This window comes from Ochotona princeps, chromosome X (assembly GCF_030435755.1).
Source record: "Ochotona princeps isolate mOchPri1 chromosome X, mOchPri1.hap1, whole genome shotgun sequence".
Classification (NCBI taxonomy): domain Eukaryota; kingdom Metazoa; phylum Chordata; class Mammalia; order Lagomorpha; family Ochotonidae; genus Ochotona; species Ochotona princeps.
This window is the reverse complement of record NC_080865.1, coordinates 90754341-90776494: the sequence shown is the minus strand read 5'-3', so window position 1 is coordinate 90776494 and position 22154 is coordinate 90754341. Positions and strand designations below refer to the sequence as shown.

At 39.9% G+C, this 22154-nt stretch overlaps 2 protein-coding genes across 2 annotated transcripts in view; one reads left to right on the top strand and one right to left on the bottom strand.

Moving 5' to 3' along the window:
- Positions 1 to 10492, top strand: part of FRMD7 (FERM domain containing 7) — a 56546-nt gene extending 46054 nt beyond the window's left edge. The window contains exons 6-12 of the mRNA XM_004587705.2: positions 761 to 875; positions 1074 to 1221; positions 4013 to 4108; positions 5390 to 5553; positions 8003 to 8071; positions 8181 to 8256; positions 9410 to 10492. Coding sequence (XP_004587762.2) covers positions 761 to 875; positions 1074 to 1221; positions 4013 to 4108; positions 5390 to 5553; positions 8003 to 8071; positions 8181 to 8256; positions 9410 to 10492 — 1751 coding nt within the window. The remainder of the gene's footprint in view (positions 1 to 760; positions 876 to 1073; positions 1222 to 4012; positions 4109 to 5389; positions 5554 to 8002; positions 8072 to 8180; positions 8257 to 9409) is intronic.
- Positions 10493 to 12442: 1950 nt separating this feature from the next.
- STK26 (serine/threonine kinase 26) overlaps positions 12443 to 22154 on the bottom strand; it is a 57353-nt gene continuing 47641 nt past the window's right edge. Inside the window, exons 5-12 of the mRNA XM_004587703.4 lie at positions 20827 to 20935; positions 20570 to 20727; positions 19567 to 19752; positions 17222 to 17370; positions 16153 to 16246; positions 15662 to 15724; positions 15445 to 15581; positions 12443 to 14200 (exon numbers count right to left, since the gene is read on the bottom strand). Coding sequence (XP_004587760.1) covers positions 14176 to 14200; positions 15445 to 15581; positions 15662 to 15724; positions 16153 to 16246; positions 17222 to 17370; positions 19567 to 19752; positions 20570 to 20727; positions 20827 to 20935 — 921 coding nt within the window. The 3' untranslated portion in view covers positions 12443 to 14175. The remainder of the gene's footprint in view (positions 14201 to 15444; positions 15582 to 15661; positions 15725 to 16152; positions 16247 to 17221; positions 17371 to 19566; positions 19753 to 20569; positions 20728 to 20826; positions 20936 to 22154) is intronic.

The following is a 22154-nucleotide window of genomic DNA, read 5'->3' as shown; positions in this document are numbered from 1 at the left end:
ACGTGTGTGTGTGTGTGTGTGTGTGTGTAAAGGACTCATTTTTCCATTGGAAAGGCAGATATACAGAGAGAAGGAGATACAGAGAGAAGATTTTCCGTCTGATGGTTCTCTCCCCAAGTGGCTGCAGTGGCTGGAGTTGAGCTGATCCGAATCCAGGAGCCAGGAGCCCAGAGCTTCTTCTGGGTGTCCCACGTGGGTGCAGGGTCCCAAGGCTTTGGGACATCCTCAATTGCTTTCCCAGGATACAAACAAGGAGCTAGATGGCAAGTAGAGCAGCTGGGACACGAACCAGTTGCCATATTTGATCCCAGTGGGTGCAAGGCGAGGATTTAGCTACTGAGCTATTGTGCCAGGCCCATAAATGACTTTTTTTTTTTTTTTGCCTGGTAACTCTCCGAGGAGAACCCACTCTTGTAAATAATAAATATTCTTATATATATATATATATATATATATATATATATAGAGAGAGAGAGAGAGAGAGAGAGAGAGAGAGAGAGAGAGCGCTACACTGGGTCTCTGGCTGACTATACTGTGACTTCATAACAACCCATTGCTTCTGACTTGAAAAGGGGGCAATTGATGCCCTGCCCCAAATGGACATAAATACACATAAGATGGGGAAAAGGAGAGATGAGACTGTGCTACATGCAAAGGAAGGGTTGTCTGGCAGAGGTCAGCGGGTATGCTGGATAGCACATTGTCCATTTCTTAGTTCCTCAATGGTAATGTGAAAAATGTTACATGTTCCATCCTGCAGCAGAACTGGGAGACTTTCATGAAGAAAGAGATAGGAAACATCTGGCACAAACCCGGTACTTAGCAAATCAAGATTGTTTGGAGGAAAAGATCATGCACTTTCATCAAAAGCACATGTAAGCACTTTAACTTGCACCTGCTTTCCCTAAGCCAGGACACTAATGCTGGGGACAGACTCTAAAAAAGCAATTCTTTAAGCTTGAGAAGTTTCAGGTTCAAGGAAAGGCTGAGCTTCTTTTGGAGGTCTGGGGGGGCAGGGGGGAAGGGTCATTATTGCTGCATTTATTGAGCACATAAATTCTTTCTCCTTGCAGTGGCAGGAGCCCAGCTGATTCTGACATTGTGTTACTGGACATAGCAAGGAAGCTGGACATGTACGGCATCAGGCCTCATCCTGCCAGCGATGGGGAAGGGATGCAGATTCACCTGGCTGTTGCTCACATGGGCGTGTTGGTGTTACGGGTAACTAGCTTTCCCTTTCAAGCCCTACCACTCGAGTGGGAAAGGTGTGCGTGTGAGGAGGGTGGGGGCAGTCTCTTGGCTCAAAGTGAGATGTGAATTCCCATGGCAATCCAAAACCCTCAGTCTTAATACCAAGGAGACAGGGAAACCCTGCTTGGGAATGTCTGGATTCAGCCCACTCCCCTTGAGGTGCTTTTCCATATGCAGTCTATAATTGACTCTTGATACTGAGGAGTACCTACACTGGGACAATCTGGCTGAGAAACAAAAACATCTCCAGAGGCTCTTTGGAACTTTAGCTAAATGGATTTTGGCATTCTGGAGGAATTTGTTTCATAAATTATTATGTTTTGCATTGCTTAGATTTGGCTTCTTCTTTTTTAAAGATTTATTTATTTTTATTGCAAAGTCAGATATACAGAGAGGAGGAAAGACAGAGAGGAAGATCTTCTGTCCGACGATTCACTCCCCCAAGCAACTGCATCGGCCAGAGCTGAGCCGATCCAAAGCCAACAGCCCAGAGTCTCCTCTGGGTCTCCCATGTGGGTGCAGGATCCCAAGGCTTTGGGCTGTCCTCGACTGCTTTCCCAGGCCACAAGCAGGGAGCTGGGTGGGAAGTGGGGCTGCCGGGATTAGAATGGGCACCCATATGGGATCCCGGCGCATTCAAGGCAAGGACTTTAGATGCTAGGCCACCACGCTGGGGGATTTTGGCATTCTCAAAACTCAGACTGTGACACAAAGTGCATCTACTCTTTCCAAATTTTCCAAAGAGATCACAAAGAGAAAATAAAAATACAATACAATACAATACAATGCAATGCAATGCAATATTCTTGTTAGTCTAGTAGGTCTCCTCATATCTCTGAGCACTCAAAATTTGATCCAAGGTGAGTTTCAAGGACACTTGCCTAAGCATCAAAACAACAGAGGAATGATGGACAGACATCTAGGTAGGTTGGTGGTTAAACCTCTTGTGAGAGACAAAGGGGTGACATCAGCCCCACGAGCTCCTGAGATTGAAGTAAGCCACAAAGCAGGTCAGGTATGGACTTGGCAATGAATCTTGGCCCCTCATTTATTTGCTTGCAAAATTGTCAGCATGAGAATAGCAGTGCTGGGAAAATCACTCAATGGAGCACCTGTTCACCCAGGAGGACCTTGTTATCCAGTTCCACTTTAACATTTTATTCTTGAGAGATGATGCGGGAGGAGAGGGAGCAAGGCCGTTATGTCAGAGATGATTTATTTCAATGCGAACACTTCTGTGGATGGTTGGGAAGAGCATGGCTGGTCTGAATTAGTCTATCTGTTGTTCCTATCCAAAATCTCATCAGGCAGTACATATTTACACATAGAATACCTCTTATGTGTTCTTCATTGTGTTTTAAAAACCACTTTATTGAAATACAATTTAAACACCATAAAAATTCACCAATTTGAACTACACAATTCAATGGTTTGTACTACGTTACAGATGTGGGCACCTGTATAATCATTCATTTTTCCCTTCAGTATGCTTATTATGTGTCCATTCTATACCAGGCACTGAAGCTACAGATGTGAATAGGAATGATCCTGATTTTATGGAGCTAAAATCCTAACAGGGGGAATTAAGAGAAACAAATATTTTCAAACAAATGTGACATATTTTGTGAGAAGTGTGGGGGAGCTGCTAAGATAACAGAGGTGACAAGAGTTAACATTTAAGCTAAAACCTGAGAAGGTTATTTCAGCCTAAGGGATAGGGATGGGAGATAAGGAATATGCTCCAGAGACAGGGCAGAGAGAGACATGGTGCCTGACAGTAAGATGATTATGGTTTAGAGACCAGAGAAATATAGATCAATATCAGACAGTAAGTAGTCAATAACTAATCTGTCGTATTTACTTGTAGTTGGATGACAAGTATACACGACAGATTAAGAAATGTGTTTGCCGATAAGGAATGGGAACACAGGCACAGAAATAGAAGAACAGTTGTAGGAGTGAGACCTCTCAGTACTGCACATCTTTCCGAGTACCTGTGATTTCTGGAACATGGTAATACATCACCTATTGAACAAATAATAAACCGAAAGCTAAACTTTTGGGTCATACCAGGAGACTTGAAGTAGCTTAAGGGAGATGGAAACGGGTAGGGGGCACAGCAATTGGAATATTCTAGAAGGGGTGCTGTCAGAGCTGGGAAGATTTGACTGTGTGGAAGGCATGTGGGATAAAGAAAATGAGGAGGCTACAAGAGGGATGGCCCAGAGTTGCCAAAAGGATGTTTTCTGGGAGCAGTGGGAAAGCAGGTTCTGTGATCCTGCCAAGGTATGGAAATGCCACCAAGATTTGATGATTCAGGCAGTGGGGAGCTACTAATGGTGTCTGAATAAATGGGGTGGCCAGAGAAATAGAGCACATTTTTTAGCAGTTGATTCTGGAAATAAGGGAAAGAGGTGAGACTGGAGAAGCTGTTGCAGTAATCCTTTCTTAATGTGATCATCCATTCTTGGCAAGAAATCTCCCATAAGATCCCTTCTTTTTTTTTTTAATTTTGAAAGGCAATTACACAGAAAGAAAATGGAGACAGAGACAGCCTTTCTTGCTTGCAGGCCAGAACAGCCTTCCATTGCACCTTAAATACTTTCTTTAGCAGTACCTTGTACTGAGTGTAGTGGGATCCAGCCATGTAAGAAACTGGCCAATGATGGTTTCGTTCATGAAGCTACTTCCCCTTAAGTCTTATATTGTCTTACAAATTCATACTGATACATTCGGTCATCAGTCATGTGTTTCATCATAGGGAAATACCAAGATCAATACTTTCAACTGGGCTAAAATTCGCAAGTTGAGTTTCAAGAGAAAGCATTTTCTCATCAAACTTCATGCCAATATCTTGGTAAGTAACTTTTCTAATACATTATTTTCCATTGTGTTTGCTTGTCATTTCATGGTTGCCCCTGCCAATTGCTGGGCCTTTATGGGTGATGTGCTACCTCTTTGGTCTCTTCATAAATAAACCAGAGCTTTATTCATGTTTTCACTAAAGGCAGAACACTAAGAAGTCAGCTTCGCGGTTCAGAGTGAATAAGGACTAGGATAATGGGGCATCTGGCCTGAAGGCTAAATCTTCTTGGAGACCATTATTTAGGGATTTGATGAGCCAAATGGGAATAAGATCAACAACGATGGACACAGTAATTCAATAGTCTGCTCCATTAAAAAAAGTATCTTCACCTGCTTTCCTTACTAAATACTACTATATGCCAAAGCTAAGCAGGGTGGGAGAGGTGGCAATATGTTAACAAAAGAAGCAATGATTGAACCAAGGTTGCCATGTACAGGGTAAAACAAAGGTACTAGAGAGAATTTCTTTTATGAGTATAACAAACATTTTTAGAAGGTGTATCAAAGTTTTGACCTATAGAAGATCCAGAAATCTGGGCTTCATGCTCATGAACTGGGTCTTCTCTAAAAATGTCCTTTTGGGCAGTTCAGGAGACCAGATCCAGTGTGAAGCTCATGGAAAGCACTAGAGGCTCCATGGAGATGGGGAAGATGGTAGTCAGGCCAGCAGTCAGGCCATCTAGTGGGGAACATACTGTGAGTCAGGAAATAGTGGACACTTGAACTTTGGATCTGGAAGGCCAAGTTCCTCTAGGAAAGATTAGAATATGCTAGCTGAGTAACACGTAGCATCATAAAGCCACGTAACATATGAAGGAAGATATATTTCTAGCTGTACACTAAGAAAGAGTCATGCAATCATCCTACACACCATTCCATCAGACAGGAAATCTCCCGCCCCTTTCCTGTTGGTCATTTATAACTTCCTGTCAACTTGAAAGGATGCCCTTTGATGTTCATTTTGACCTAATTTACAACTTCATAAAAATGTTCCTGGCAGAGGCGTAAAAAAAGAAAAGTGTCTGAGGTGAAGGAGGCATGCAAAACAAGCCTACCTTCTTAGAGAAGGCTCTGTTTGTGAGAAGTGGCTTTGTCTGTTCCTTGGAAGATGGCCAATCATTTGGTTTCACTAGGTGTGAAGCCTAAGGGAAGCCAAGGGGAAAAATCAAAAGCTGCAGGGCCCGCTCAACCGATAGTTTGGAAGGCATTGGGATGTGAAGGTCTTTGACACTCTTGAAAGATGTTTTTGCCTGGTGGGGATTGGTTTATACAGGTGTTGTGCAAGGACACCTTGGAGTTCACCATGGCCAGCCGAGATGCCTGCAAGGCTTTCTGGAAGACTTGTGTAGAGTACCATGCCTTTTTCCGGCTTTCTGAAGAGCCCAAATCAAAGCCCAAAACCTTACTCTGCAGCAAGGGTTCCAGTTTTCGCTACAGGTAATGGAAGAATTGCCCACAAGCAATATTTACACATTGCTTCTTTTCAATAACAAGCAGGATTAGAGGAGTTCAACTTGTGGAAGCAATGAAGAATCCATTTCTGTCAAAAGATAGATGTATTTTACTATTTATTCTATAGATGAAGGAAGGAAGGTAGGAAGGAAGGAAGGAAGGAAGGAAGGAAGGAAGGACGGACGGAAGGAAGGAAGGATGGATTGATTCTATTTGTTTACTCCACAAATAGCTGCAACAGCCAGGGCTGTGTCAGAACAAAGCTAAGAGCCAGAAGTTTCATCTGGGTCGCTCGGGCAGCAGGGGCCCTAAACCTTGAACCATCTTTTGCTGCTGCTTTCCCAGGACATTAGCAGTGAGATGGATGGGAAGTGTAGCAGCTAGGACAGGAACTGGTGCCCAAAGGTGATGCTGGCATCACAGGCATCAGCTTTATCTGTTATGCCACAGTGCCAACCCCTCTAGGTTTCATTTTTTACATAGAGCAATAATATATAATGTATTGTAATAGTGAGTGGGGCTGGACGTTTTAGCTTAGCAGCTAAGCCATGGGAGAGATGTTCGCGTCCCACATTGCTGTTCCCGAGTTCTGCACATGACTGGCTCCTGACATCAGCCACATCTTGACGTAGGCCCTAGGAGGCAGCAGAGATGACTCAAGAGGTTGACGCCTGCTGCCCACATGGGAGGCCTGGGTTATGTTCCCAGCTCCTGGCTTTGACCTGGCCCAGACGTGGCTGTTTTTTAGGCATTTGGAGAGAACCAGTAGACGGGCAATCTATGTCTCTCTATATGTCAAGCAAATAAATAGTTTTTGAAAAAAAAATATTTTATTAGTTGTGTTAAGATAGAATTACAGAAAGAGAAGGATAGAGAATGAGATAAACAGAGAGAGAATTTGCCATGTGCTGATTCACGCCTTAAATGGTTTCAGCAGCCAGAGCTGGGCTGGTCCAAAGCCAGGAGCTAGGAGCTGCTTTCCTGTCTTCCACGTGGGCGCAGAGGTTGAAGGACTTGGGCCATCTTCAGTTACTTTTTCAGGCCATCATTATGGAGCTGGATTGGAAGAAAAGCAGCTGGAACTCACACTGCAGGAAGAGGATTAGATTACTACACAACCATACCAGCTCCAGCAAGCAAAATTTTTAAAAACATTGAGCAGTGTTTACCAGAGGTTCCTCTTCACTACAGATCATATCTTGGAGGAATGGAAATGAGGTCAAATTAGAATCCTGAAATAAAAAAAAATTCCTGAATTCACAAGCCTGAGAGCTCTTTACAAAGACAGCTCCAAAGTAAGATAATTTCAATAAAATGCTTTAACTTCAGAAATTTTCTCAAGAGCAGCCTGCTTCAATACGAATCGGGATTTTGATATCTGTGTGGTTTTGACTTAGTCTTTCCAACATATATTTTTATAAGTCTGTCTTCCTGAACCAATGATGCTCAGCATATTTTACCCATTCCCTTAATGACCAGAGTTATTATAAACATCACTTATTACCCTCAGCAGGCAGTGGCGGTACCATAATGACCTTGATAGGAGCGAAGCTTGCAGTACCCTACATTGCAGTGATAAATGGCTCAAACTTTTCGTTTTACTTTCCTCGTGATTATTTATTTTTGTTCACGTTTATGTAGGCTCTTGTTTCTCTCCCAGCAGTCAGTTGGCCTGTTTCTTTCTTCTTCTTCTTTTTTTTTTAAACTGGTGTATGACAGATTGGAGTAATCCTCTTCCACTGTTTTGTTTTTCTTCTACCATGGGTTGAGGAACCAGATAAATAGCCTCATTAGAAGTTGTAAAGTTGGGGCTGACATGGTGGCTCAACAGTTTAATCCTCCACCTTGCAGCGCTGACAATCCATATAGGCTCAAGTTGTAGTCCCAGCCATTCCACTTCTGACTCAGCTCCCTAGTTACAGCCTGGGAAAGCAGCAGAGGATGCTTTTAGGACCCTGCACCTGCGTGGGAGAACTGGAAGAGGCTCGTGGCTCCTGCCTTCTGATCAGCTCAGCTCTGGCCATTGCTGCCATTTAGAGAATTTTGAGAGCAAACCAGTGGATGGAAGAACTTTCCCTCTCTGTCTCTCCATCTCTCTGTAAATCTGCTTTTCAAATAAAACTAAACAAACATTTTTAAAAAGTTGTACAATTTAGAGTCAGAATCAACTGACTCTAGTTTAGAGGCAGGGGCAGGGCTGGTAAAGGACAGTATGTTATTTTTCAAGTCCAGAATTTCTGAGAGGCTTTTTAAAAACTTCTGCTGAGGTTTCTCTATATTTTTTTTGTGGGGGGAAGGGTGTTAACATCAGTGTAATGGTTAAAGCTTCACTTCATGCCATTCCTCAGGACTCAACAGTAAATGAGGCTCTTGTGCTTTTAGTAATTTTTTGAATAACTGGAATTGATGATTTTTATTTCATCTTTTATAATAGTGGAAGAACCCAAAGGCAACTTTTGGAATACGGGAAAAAAGGGAGGTTGAAGAACTTGCCATTTGAAAGGTACTGTTTGTTTCTCTCTCTCATGTTGCTTTTTGAGTGTAGACATTTCTATGTACCCTGGTACTCATATGAAGGCCGTTTCAATGACTCCTCTGTTTGGGGATTTCAGGAAACATTACCCGTCTCAGTACCACGAACGACAGTGCAGGTCCTCGCCAGACATCCTCTCTGATGTGTCAAAACAAGTAAGGTTTCTGAAAATTATTATTTCATTACATAAATGTAAAATTTGCCCAAAGTTCCAATGCTTCCAAGAACTGATTCTGCCAGAATTTCCCAGTATGTAAAATACTTTGTACAAGTTAGTTTGTTTTCCTGGGGAGGTCTGTCAACTCACTCTTTCCTGCCAATACAACACCATTCTGTGAGCTGCTTCTAGACTTGGGGTAATTTGGCACATCTTCGGATTGCAACCTGTGTTGCCAACATCTGACAAAACGCAAATGAATTTTTGCTTGAATTTTATAATTACATGTTCTGCTCTTTGGATCTTAGGGCTTAGTAAAAGCTGCAGGCTTGGATTAAGGTTTTATACATTTTTGTCTTGTAATATTGTAACTTAAGGAAACAGTGTTGCCGCCCTAGATCTGCAAGGTGACTGTAGCTTTACTGGAGTTATGAACCTTGTTCATTATTATCCTTTAGCACTTCTAAAAAATTAATTCCAGGTTTCATAAACTCACAAGCTTTCACGCAAGTTCACACAGATAAAATGATGCAAAGTACCATTTAGTATGGGGATCAATATTCCTCCCCACCATTTTATATGGAGCATATCTACCGAGCATGCTGGAGCAGGGAGGTTTGGAGACTTGCCTAACGTCACCCAGTGAGTCAAAGAGGCAGGGCTAAAAGGCAAGAACGCCAGCTCATCAATGTAGCTGCTAAGCCAATACCACGTGAAGTCCAGGTTCAGGGGCCGGAAGTGGGATGACACTGGCCAAAAATGATGCCACATGTAGGGTTTTTTTTGGTTTTCCAAGTGTTTTAAAAATTTTAATTGGCAAATAATGAATGGATGTACTTATGGAGCACAGCATATTGCAACATATGTGCACAAATGTGTAATAATCTGCTAGAGTAACTAGCATATATAGATCGCCTGACTGTAAGTGCCACTTGTTTGTGTTGGAAACTTTCAAAGCCCACCCTTCACACAAACTGGGACTATGGCACGCATCATCACCCTTTCCAAATACATCCATCAACCCGAGAATAGGACTTACATTGAAAAGACTTCCTAAAATCCACCTTGTCAACATTTGAAGCTAACTTAGACCTCTGTTCTCACCCTGAGAAAATGGCTTTTTCTTTCATTCATGTGTCCCTTCTCTCAAGGTGGAAGACTTGAGACTAACCTATGACTGTGGCTACTACCTGAATGTGAATGGAGTGCACGCGTCGGAGCCCAGGCTAGATAGCAGGAGGAGGAACTCAGCTGTGGAGGTGACGTTTGCCGCTGAACTGGAGCGATCCAAACCAGAGGCACATACCACATCATTACATCAATCCCAAAGCACTTCCTCTTTCCCTTTGATTTACACAGACCCAGTCTTTAACACTGACCCTGATCCCAGAGACTTCTTTGAGGAGAGGAGTTCTCTCAGTTCCTTTAAAACCAGCTCGAAGTTCGCTGACAATCACATGAGCACATCTTCTGGCCTCACAACCCAAGCAAGTTCAGCACGGCAGCTAACGTACACAGATGTGCCCTATATTCCTTGCACTAGTCAGCAGGTGGATATCATGCCTCCCCAAGTCTTTTTTTATGTGGACAAGCCACCCCAGGTGCCCAGATGGTCTCCAATCATGGCAGAGGAAAGGTCAAGGCTAGACAGCTATAGAGAACCCACTGTCATGAAGCCAGCCAAAAGAAGCCCAAGAAGCATCAGACTGAAGAACTTCCAGCAAGACCTTCAAGAACTGCAAGAAGCTATGGCTAGGACTAGTGGCAGGAGTAACATCAACATTGACCTAGAAGAGGAAGGCCAGCACATAGAAGATGAGTTTGCATACAGCATTCCAGAGCAAACCCCTAAACGGTCCCAGAGTCAGTCAGACATGAAAACGATCCGTTTTCCTTTTGGGTCAGAATTTCGACCTTTAGGGCCTTGTCCTGCTCTGAGTCGTAAAGCTGACTTGTTTACCTACATGTTGGCTGATCAGGAACTTCCAACAGTTCTCAGGGATCAAAGTACAGTAGGAAGGCAGGTAGCTAGTGAGTCCAGTGATTCTGAATCCGAGATTCTCAAACCAGACTACTACTCTCTGTACGGCAAGGGAACGAGGTCACCCATGGCCAGAATCCGCTTGTCTTCTGGGAGTCTACAGCTAGACGAAGAGGAGGAAGAGGTTTCTTTCAACACACCAGCTACTGAGGACAGGACTTCGTTAAAACCACATAATTACTTTTTAGCCTAAAAGGTGAGCTCTGAACATTTGGAAGCCTGTTCCAGCTTGCCAGCCTAAGCAAAAACAAAAAACAAAACGAAACCAACAACAACAAAAACAAAAACAGAAAACTTTTTATTTAAACCACAGTCTTGGTTACTACTCATCGGAGTTAAGGGACTCTCAATTTGGGCCACCAAGCTTTTGAAGTCTCCAGTTGTTGCCTCATTGCCTGACCTTCATTCTCCCATCAGAACGGACTCTGGACCACGTCCTCTGCTCTCCAGCACTGTGGTGGGCCAGGGGACTATTTTTTCATCCTCCTTATACATATCCTTGGCCAGGTCTTTCACAGAGAAGAACAGTAATGGTATTGATATATGGAATCAGCTTCTAATGACACTGTGTGATTTGCAGGACTTTTTTTTTTTTTTGGATACTGAACAAAGTATTCAGTGCTTATGATTAGTGTAGAGCCCAGTAAAATGTGGGCTTATATGTGAAGGAAGTTAACTTTAGAACATATATGGGGGAACATGGCTCTGTTACAACCTCAGGAATAAATTAGTGGGGCATAGAACCTCAGAACAGAGCACGCATTTACAGTTGATGTAGATCCTGGCAGGAACCAGGGAATTCATGACTCAGGTCAATTTCTAAAGCCACATATACACCCGATGAGGATAGTACGTTTGTCTTACAACTTCTCTGTTCTTCACTTGATCTTAGCCAAAAAGCTGAGAAGCAGTAACTTCTCTATTCTTAACAATTATATGTAGTGAATGGCAAAAGATAATATGCTAGTTTATCTAAACTATCCTGTCAGAATTTTTTCCCATATCTTGTTGCATGTATGTAGGCAAGGAATTGAGAAGAATATTATTTTAATAAAGAATGGCAGAAAAAGATTCATTTAATTTAGAAGTTCTAAGTATGGTCAGTTTCAGAAGTGATTGATTGGGCTAGTTACAGAACACCAACAACAAAAATAGGAGGTAAAGAGGAAGACAAAAGAGTAGAGAATGACAGGATTAAGTTGTGGCTAAAAGGGGATAATACTGACACCAGGTTAAATTAATGAACCAAATTCCTTTCTTGACCAATTCAAAATTTCTCTATTGGTCCCCTTGAACAATATGGCATTGTATTTGAGAGCTATATTGTTTACTGTTTTTTCATGATATATATTAACAGGATATTGTTAAGTACTACAAAGAAGTGATTTGACAATATGGGCAAAATGATGTTATTTACAACTTAATGGAGAAAAGATGAATAAAATAGTTTTCTTACATTTATTTCTCACATCATAAAAAGCACTTTTAATATATCTCATTGGGGGGAGGGCACGGGGAGCAGTTGGGGGAATCCCAGAGTCTATGAAACTATGTCACATAATGCAACGTGATTAATAAAAAAATTTGATTGTAATATATATATATATATATGTATATATATATATATATATATACACACACACACACATAAAATTCCATGCCTTTTGTGCTAGTATTTTCCTTTCTGCTCCTGGATTCATGTCCTGTAACTTACAATTCTATAGTAGCTATTTAACAATAAGAATATATTAAAACACAATCATGTATAATCATGAATAATCCTGAAGTTATGCTCAAATCACCCTCAACCCTAACCCTAGCAAAAATCTTAAACCATACTTTCTGACATATGCAGTTTCTGATCTCATATACTGGAAATCTTGGCTTTCTTCAGAGATACAAACCTGTACATGCTATTCTAATAAAAACAATAATTAGGTGACTATATAATTTATTGTCTACCCCAGAATATTTTTGAGTCAAAGGGGATTTTTAACTTTGTCAAGACAGGAGGCACTATGAGGGAGCTGTCAATGTTTGCTGTAAATGTGAATTTCCAACAGAATTATACCAACAATTAAGTACAAAGGATAAATATTTTGAAACAAAATAATGTGTTTTCCAAGTAAACAAACACCAAGGATCATGACATTTAAATGTTTATTTTTAAAACTCCCCAAAACACTGGCATATGCTTCACATATAAGCAGTGTACAGGACCAATGACTACAATGAGTAAGCAGTACAATTGTATCTGTGATGCTGTTGTGTCGGGAAGTTTCAAATAATCAATTTATAAATGTATTGGCTTCATTTTTTTACAAAAATACTCAGTGAATTCATGGGGTGCCAAATTATTTCTAGTCCTCTATAAACTGTAACTGAGTTTCAGTTACTGAGCAGATTAAAAAAAAAGACTGAGTGGAACTATTATTTTGAAATATAATTATTGGAAGTAATTGTTAATGGTTTAGGTCAATAAAAAGAATTATCTGGAGAACAGCAACTTTCTCATGTCTGGTTTTTAAAGGGCGAAATGTAATGGCTAACTAGATTAGAAACAATTCAGTACTTACTAACACCTTTCTTCTGATATTTGGCAATTATTCAGATTTTTTAAATGACACTGTGCAAAAACCAAATTGTGCAGACCCAAACAATAGAACACTAGCTATCAAAACTAGTTAATAGCAACGATTCTACAACTACGGATATACACCCCCTGTTAAGAACTAAGGCAGGTATAAAATATATACTGGGCTTAAAATAGAAAAATGAATTACCCACTTAACAGTACCATAAATATAACTGAAAATGAACTGTACAGTCCAACTTATCTATGGATGGAAATCATCCAGTACTCTGGTTATTTTCATGTGAACTAGAAAATCCATTTAAATATCCTTGCAAAAACAAACAAATGATGCTTATGTACTGATAATTATGAAGAAAAAATGTATAAATAGTATATATGACAACTTAATAAAATGAAAAATATATGCTGGCGTAAATCATATTTATACCCTTTGATCAGGTACTTAATCACATGACAATCAGCTTTACGTAAGCTCTCTAAGTTCAAGCACATACTATGCAGTTTAAGCAAACAATTTTAAAAATGAAGGCCAACTAAACTTTGCAGTATTACCAAAACCCCCTTCTTAGCTAAATGCTATTGCTTTCAACTTGTAACCATTAACCATAAGGGTCAACTGTCTCTTCAATCTAAAAGAGAAGGTAAATACTGCACACCAAGAGGTACCTCAGTTGCTACACATTACCTACAGACGCAGAGCTCTCAAATGTGATCATCATTGAGCTGCCTGGAATTCATACCAATAGGGGAAAAGAGTTGATACTTTTTCAGGTTTCATTACCAAGAACTTATTAAAAACTTCTGTTTTAAGAAGGTAGGACTTATTTCTACCTCCCCACCAATATGCATTTTAATATGCTTGTACTGACAAAAACATTTTAAATGTTTTAAATCCTGATGATTTATATACGTCAACTATTTAGGATGACTCTGAAAGACCTGTATGCTTTGTGAGTGTACAGTTAACTAAAGAGCAAAATGTGAAAGGTATTCAACCTACTAACTTAGGAAATAATGACACCTAAAAGAAAAACTGTATCTCAACGTCCACTAGAATACAGGTGAAACTGTAGTATTAAAAGTTATTCCTTACAAAATAATCTCTTTAAAATATAAAATGATAAACACCATCACAAAATAGTTGAATAGCTTCTTCGAAATCTTCAATGTTGCAAAGATCCAAAGGCACATGGAGCTCATGAACTAAACATCGTTAAACTTGAAGGAGCTTTGGTGGGTTTCTCTGGGTCCATAACAAACAGAAGCCAATAAGAAGTTGCCTAGGGTGATTCATCTGCTGAACACCTAGAAAGTCGAGGAAAAAAATGAATTTAAGTACAGCTATGTTACATGTTCATATTTAAGTACCTGATTCGAGAAACGAAATAAATTCTTTCTATTCAATATCATGCAGATGTCAGAAAAATAAGTTTGAAAATCGCTGCTACCTCTGATTTCAAAACTTCAAATGGCTTTGCTGGAAAATTGGAAAATAAATGGAAGTTTTCCACTATAATATAAGGGTCTTTACAAGAGGCTTTAGTTAATATGTTGTATTTCTCAGAAAAGAATGTCTTTGAAAGTGTGTGATTTTACAGACTATATAATTTGTTTCATCCTGATTCCAATGATATCATAAACAGGCTTAGTATCCTGGATTCAAAATGGTTGGATCAGAAGTGTTTCAGGTTTTACAGCTCTGTGGATCTTTAAATATTTGCACAGATTTCACAATCTGAGCATCCCCAATACCAAAAAAAAAAAAAAAAAAAAAAAAAAAAAAATCTGAAGTTTGAAATGCTTTAGAATCTGAAACTATGTGAGTGTTGTGTTGGCATTCCACAAGTTTGGGATTTGGGAGTATTTTGGATTTTGGAGAGAGGGATACCTAGTCTGCACAAAGAACCATAAAAGATGTACTAAGAAGAGATAAAACGGAGTTACGACAGCTTGCTTGACTTCAGAAGTGTGTGTGTGTGTACACATACCAAAGTCTTTTAGATCTAAGAACTTTTTCGAATGTGAACAAAATCAAATTTATAGTTCAAGAGGTAGAACAGAAAGTGAAGTCAAACAGAAGGACCCTATATCATCTGGAGTGAGTTTCACTACCTAAAATCTGTTATTTAACTTTTCATATGGGGGTCAAACTTAGGAATGTTAGCACTGGCAACTGTGTGAATAATGGTGTTCCCGCAAAGGCCAAGGGTAGTGGCAAGAATGAAAACATTCCTGAACGATGTTTTACAAGGGACCAAATAAGACCATGCTTAGAGACCTTTTGTCTACTGCTATTAGCAAAGACAGGAAAAAGAGGAAAAGGCCATTTTATTCAGTGGAAAACTACTTGATCATGCCTAAAGAGAATAATTCCAAAAGTAAGGTTTGGATGGGCAATGGAAAAAAAAAATACTCTTTACATGCGCAACTATGAAACCGTCATATTTGTTAGGAATAACTGAAATGCTTGGATCAAAGTTATGTGGCTTCCCAAATGAACATCTCACAAGCATGTCGAGGTCATTTTTAAAGTTGCATTTCAAGCTTACTTTTGAAACTTTTCGATTAGTTTCTTCACCATTTTATCTGTGATTCCAGGACAGGCGGCTTCAGCCACAGCAATGCTTTTCTCAAGTTCTTCAATGGCCTGATTTCGGCTGGCATTATTCTCATCCTGCTGTTTAAGCTGAGAAAAACGGATGGTTACAGCATTTCACTACTACACCACTTAACATAGGCACTGAACACTACAGAACTTGCACTTACTTCAGCAAATGCAGGGGTGATTATCATAGACAGACAGCTCAGGGTTTGCACCAGATCTTGCTCCTTTGAATGAATCATATGGGTTATATACATGAAATTAAAATACCAATTCATATTGTCTTAGCTCTCCCATAGCGATTGTGAACTAATTTGAATCTCACCCCAAAGCCCTGATGGAATACAAGTCTCCATATCTTTTGACACATTATCCAGAAGGCCTCCAACTTTCAGGACTACAACAGATATCACCATTGTCCCAGGCTAATGTATCTCTCTTAAGTAAGATGCGTTTAAAATACACAAATGGTCACCTTAATGACTTCTATTACCTCTTCTTAATTAGCTGCAAACAAATGGCAAATGAGGCATACTGTGCACCCAGTGAGGGAGTCATTCAGAAGTATTCAATGCTAACACTTTTTGGCCATTATAATTGTATCTATAGTTGGGAAAAGCCTACGAGGAGGAGATGATCATCCCCACATACGTACCGCCCCGTTCTGTAGTTTCTTCGGGTCGGGCTTCTTGCGCACAGTGGTAAAGCTCCATTCGGGATGAGTATTATTTTCCCTGCTGGTGGATTCCCTAAAGAGATGGCCAAAGATAACTCCTTAAATTTCAAAATAGTTCAGCACGCAAAAAGTGCCAAATGAATGCAGGCACACTGCACAGATCATCGTCCCAATATATGTCAGCTTCAGGGAGCTATATCCTACTTAGATTAGTGGTATTTCTCAATTCTAAAAGTACATTAGAGTCCCACATGCAGATCTTCTATGTCCAAAACTATCTGTTTCCCATTGTTCCCCCACTCAATCTGGATCTCCAGCAGCGTGGCTTGTAATTTTCTTGAAGGTTCCATCGGTAACTGTCATGGGCAGATAAGGCTAACAGACATGAGAATAAGGCACAAATGCTTCTGATACTTCCCCCTATGTTCAAATGCTGGGTAAAATCTCCTAAATGGAGGAATGTGAGTATACACTCACAACAATTCAGTGCTTGCCTTTTTACCAGTTCCATGGGGGTAGAATAATAGATTATCTAAACTCAATTTGAGGCTGAATTGTTCACATAAATGATGCTACTAAAAAAAAAATCTTGCATAAATGAGTGTTTGTGCGTACCAGTCTGATGACATTAGCTATGCAGCCCAGAGATGGGAAAGGTCTAGGGTCAGTTCTCTAGAGGGATTTGTAGATTACCATCAATGTGTGTGTGGGGGGGGGGAAGACACAGCTCTTTATTAGTCTGGGCAAACCTAACATATCATCTTTTGTCAGATCATGTTTCAAATTTTGTAATATACTCAAGCATCCACTAGGGGTTAGACTGAGACCATTCAAAACTAGAGCCTATTCACTGCCAAGAAAAACAAGTTTCTAAATTCAACAGATTCCACATCCTGTGACTGAAAAAACACTTTCATAGCTGCTAAGGTAACAACCGCAGAACACAATGTATATGTTATGCTGGAGCAAGCACATTACACTATAGCTAAAATATGCAAATGCTAAGACGGGCTACCGACATAAACATTTTTAAAAAAACTGTACATACGAGTCAGAGCCCTCAGAATCGGATTCCTCATCGCTATGGCCCTCTGCCTTCCATCTCTTGAAGCGATCGATCAGTTCGGTCAGATAAGAAGTCTTCTTTGAATTTTTAACAATGAATTTGTGTTTCAGAAGCTCTTTAGCTGTAGGACGCTATGGGAAAATATTTAAGACAGAGGGTTATTTCCTGGTGCTTCATGTTTGTGAAAAAAAATAATTATTAGCTTACAAAATAGCAAAGACATGTTAAGAGCTAAAAAGCTAGAAGAATGTGTCTAATTCTATTTGTAATTTGTCTAATTCTAAAATAATTACAAATTCTTTTAGTATTTTAAATTTATTTATCTTTGTCCACCTGAAAAGGAGAGAGAGAGAGAGAGAGAGAGAGAGAGAGAGAGAGAAAGGTTGGGGGAGCAATACCTTTCATCCACTGGTTCACTCCCCAATCACTGTCAATAGCCAAGGCTGGGCCAGGCTGCAGGCCAGGAGCTGGAAGCTCTACCTGGGACTCCCATGTGGATGGCAAAGCCCCAGACACCTGGGCCATCATTTGTCTCTCAGCAGCACAAGCAGGAAGCTAAGCAGAAGACAAAGCAGCGGGGACTTGTACTGGCACTCCCAATGTGGAATGCAAGTGTCCCCTGTGACAACCAGCTGCACTACAATGCCTCTCCTGCTAATTTTGTGCTTGAAGTGGCTCAAGGCATTCAAATTAGATTCACCACTTTGGAACTAGTGATTCCATGGCTCAACAGGTTAATCATCCACCTTCAAGTGCTGGCATCCCATATGGATACCAGTTCTGCTTCTCATTCAGCCCTTGCTTGTGGCATAGGAAGACAGTGTAAGGTGGTCCAAGCCCTTGGGATCTTATACATGTGTGGGAGACCCAGAAGTTGTTCCTGGCTCCTGGCTTTGGATAAGCTCAGTTCTAGCCATTGCAACTACTTAGGAAGTGAACTAGTGGAGGGAACACCTTTCTGTCTCTTTTTCTGTAAATGTGATTTTCTAATTTAAAAAAAATCTTTAAAAAAAATAGGATGGATAAATTCTGATACCTACAAAAATGTATCCCAGGGAAAAATACATAAAAATAATTTAAAAAAGAGAAAAGATTCACTACTCAGCCTGGTGCAGTAGCCTAGCAGCTAGGGTCCTCGAGTTGCATGAGCTGGGATCACATATGGCTGCTGGTTCGGGTCCCGGTTGCCCCGCTTCCCATCCAGCTCCCTGCTTGTGGCCTGGGAAAGCAGTCAAGCATGGCCCAAAGCCTTGGAACCCTGCACCCACGTGGGAGACCTGGGGGGAAGCTCCTGGCTCCTGGCTTCAGATCAGCTCAACACTGGCCATTGCAGTCACTTGGGGAGTGAATTGGCAGACGGAGGCGATTCCTCTCAGTCTCTCCTCTTGTCCGTGTGTCTGACTTTCAAATAAAAATAAAAGTAAAATCTTAAAAATATATATAAGGAAATGTCTTTTTTTAAAGATTCACTACTTTGGTTCCACAATTTATATAAAGCCTAACAGACAGGAGGTGACCAAACCACTGTGCAGGGCTCTCTTAAAAGCCAAGGAAAAATTAAAAACATGCAAAAATAATGCTTTAAAATAAAATATAAATGCACTTGTCTACTGAGAAGAAATAATGTAAACCAGCAAGGCTATTCTTTTTATCTGTGTTGATCATGCAATCCCATTTTTCCATCATCAATGAATGTCTAATGCATTTTAAATGCAGACACCAGGCAATGGGGTCTTTATTTAAAGTAGCAATTTACTAATATCAGAAATGTTTGTTATCAACTTAGAAGAAGTCAAATCAGGCTTACACAGATCTTCTCTATTTCTAATCTCTAAAAGTCATAAAACAGTTTTTAACACCAGTAAACAAACTATAATTAAATTTGCTAAGTATATGAATGGAATTCAATAGATCAAAATACTCAACTTATTATTGTTGTTTGTAAACACCAAACAAAAATATATTTTTCATGAAAAATGAAAATACCAGTGACTAAGCAGCATTATATATATTTACACATACTTTAATAATGACATAATATGAAAAAAAACCTTTGTTTCCCAAATTGCCCTCCCCTTGAAACAGGAAAGAATCATTAGAATAAAGAGGAAGCTAGGGACCAAGAAAAAGATGAATACTAGAAAAAAGAAACTAAAGATCCTATTAAGCATGGAACAGAATTTATACAGAGGCAAGAACCAGATTTCTAGATGGATCTTTGACAATTTTCACATGTACTTTATTCCCCACTGTTAACAAAAGCCATCTTTTCTGTAAGTGGTTTTTGTAATAGAAAACAAATGGAAGTAACAGCCTTATATACTCACGAATGATGGATCTTTGTTCAGGCAAGCATCAATGAACTCCTTAAAGGACTTAGTAAAATCTCCAACAAGGGTTGGAGGGTTGTTTTTTGGAATAAGAAACAGGACTCTCATTGGATGCATATCAGAGTTAGGTGGCTCTCCCTTGGCTAGTTCAATAGCAGTAATTCCCAAAGACCATATGTCAGCCTAAGGTAAGAGAAATAAAATATATATATATATACACACACACACACTTATACAGTTCCTTGAAATCCCATGCTAATAAACTGCCACAAAATAGCCAGTGGAATCTGATGGTCATACAATATAAAAATCTCTCAAAAAATCTGATAAATATATTTCATTGATACAATCCATTTATTCAAAACTGAAATTCCATATTTTGTGCCAAATGCCATTTTGGGCATGAAGGATTCAAATGAATAGGCCAGACAAAAATCCCTTTTCCCACGGGCCTTGCATTTTAGGGAGAGAAAGTCAGATACTGCTAAGTTTTGTGAAGAAAGCAGCATAAACAAATCATGAATGATGGGATCAACAGCTAGAGCCTTGCAGAAGATGGCTAGAGAAGAGCTCTCTGTGTAGGTAACAATAAAGCAGAGACCCCACTGGAAGGGTGGGTGTTACAGAAGGAAAGGAAGTACAGTGGCTGTGAGGTAGGTGTCTAATTACTGTGTTTAATGAGCAAGGAGGCCACTGTAGCTGAAGCATATAGGCTTATAGAAGAGAAGATGCTGGAAAGGCAGACAATGCCCAAGTCATGTAAAGCCTTGTATGTTACAGTAAAGATTGAATGTTATTATGAGTGGAATGGAAAGCCAGTGATATGAATATGATTCAAACAGTACACTCGCCAAGGGACTTCATGATAGAGCTGCAGAATGACACAGCCTTAGCTTCAGAAATACTTAAGAGGCAAGAACAACTGGGGTGCTGCATCAACTAGGTTGGTGTCCTACACAAAGTGCATTAACAAAACCAGTTTGTACAGGTAACACTTTACTTTTGAGTCATAAGCTGACTGTTGAATAACTTCAGGAGCCATCCAAAATGGAGTTCCCACAAAAGTATTTCTTTTAATTTGTGTGTCTGTCAGCTGGCCAGCCACTCCAAAGTCAGCAAGTTTAACATCTCCTTGTTCTGAGAGCAAGACGTTGGCAGCTGAGGGGGGGAGAGGGAGGACAAAAGGAAAAGAAAGAAAATTCAGTCTTGTCAGAATATGTGTCTTTTTTCCCAGGTTTCTGTTAGCCTTGTGTATACCTTTGATGTCTCGGTGAATTTTCTTTTCTGAGTGCAGATAGTCCAGACCCTTCAGAATTTCCTTTAGCATCGTAGCGATCTGGAACTCATCGAATGGACCAGCTCGCAGCTTCAGGGGAAAAACACACACACACACACATGTCGAAAAGCTTGGAAAAATCAAATCCAAAATGGATATTTTTCCAATAAGAGCATCACTCAGGAAATATATGAAACCAATATTTAAAGAAATGAGGTAAGCTTTTAAAAAAATGGGGAAGATGGCAATAGACTTAAGTCCAAAAAATGAAGGGGTTTTGAAAAGATTACATTTAATCTTGAAAGATAATACCAGCACATCTACTTCCATATGAGCTTCAAACTCTGTTTTTCCTGAATATTTATCTGAAACATTCATGCCTGAATATGCACAAATAACAACAGAATCAGGTATCACTTTTTCCCCTACAGATGAGACAAAAAAAGCTATCAGAGACTGGAACTCTGGTATTTCTATTTCAAAGCATTAGATATTAGACTGACACCCAACTGATTTTTAGATGAGACTGTTCCTAGGAATTCCAATAACCAGCTATGTGACACATAGGTCGGTCATGCAGGTTTCAATAACATTGTAAGGAACAGAACTTTTCTGAGAATGAAAATTTAAATTTAGTCAGGAATATAATAATTAAAATCTTTAGACTTTTATTATTATAGAAAATCTTTTTTCAAGTCATGGAGGGATTTTTTTTCAAGTAAACATACCACATTTCCCTTTCTTTCCCCCTTCCTTGAACTAAAGGCAACAGATCCAACTGGAACACAAGGCAAGCAATGATTAGGTTTCAGGAGAACTCGTAATGGAATATCTGAAAATCTTTCCTTAAAATAAAGGGTTATTTCAAAATTCTGGTACCTCATAAAGCACAAACACTGGACTGTACAATATTATTACAGGAAAGCGTGGGAATCTGAAGTCAGAGCTGAGGCCGAGCTCTGTTTGCTGAAAGGAGGGAAGAGGTGGTGAAAATCCAGCACTGCCCACTTGGCCTCTCCCTGGGAGGGACTCCCAGTTCTTTGGCACCTTGTGTATTACATCTTTCATGAATGCCAGATTTATGCTCAATAAAGGGCACTTTTCACATTGAAATTTAGCAGCTTAAGACAGCATTCATATTTCTGTCTCACCATCTAATATTAACTGTGGTCTGGGTATATAGTAAACTCCAGGGATTTCTGTAATGCAATAGGTTCCCCTTCCCAGACAACCATTATCTATTTACTTCTAAATCTATCAACTTCTACCTTGAAAGTTTCTATTTATACAGCACTGATTAAAGCCATTC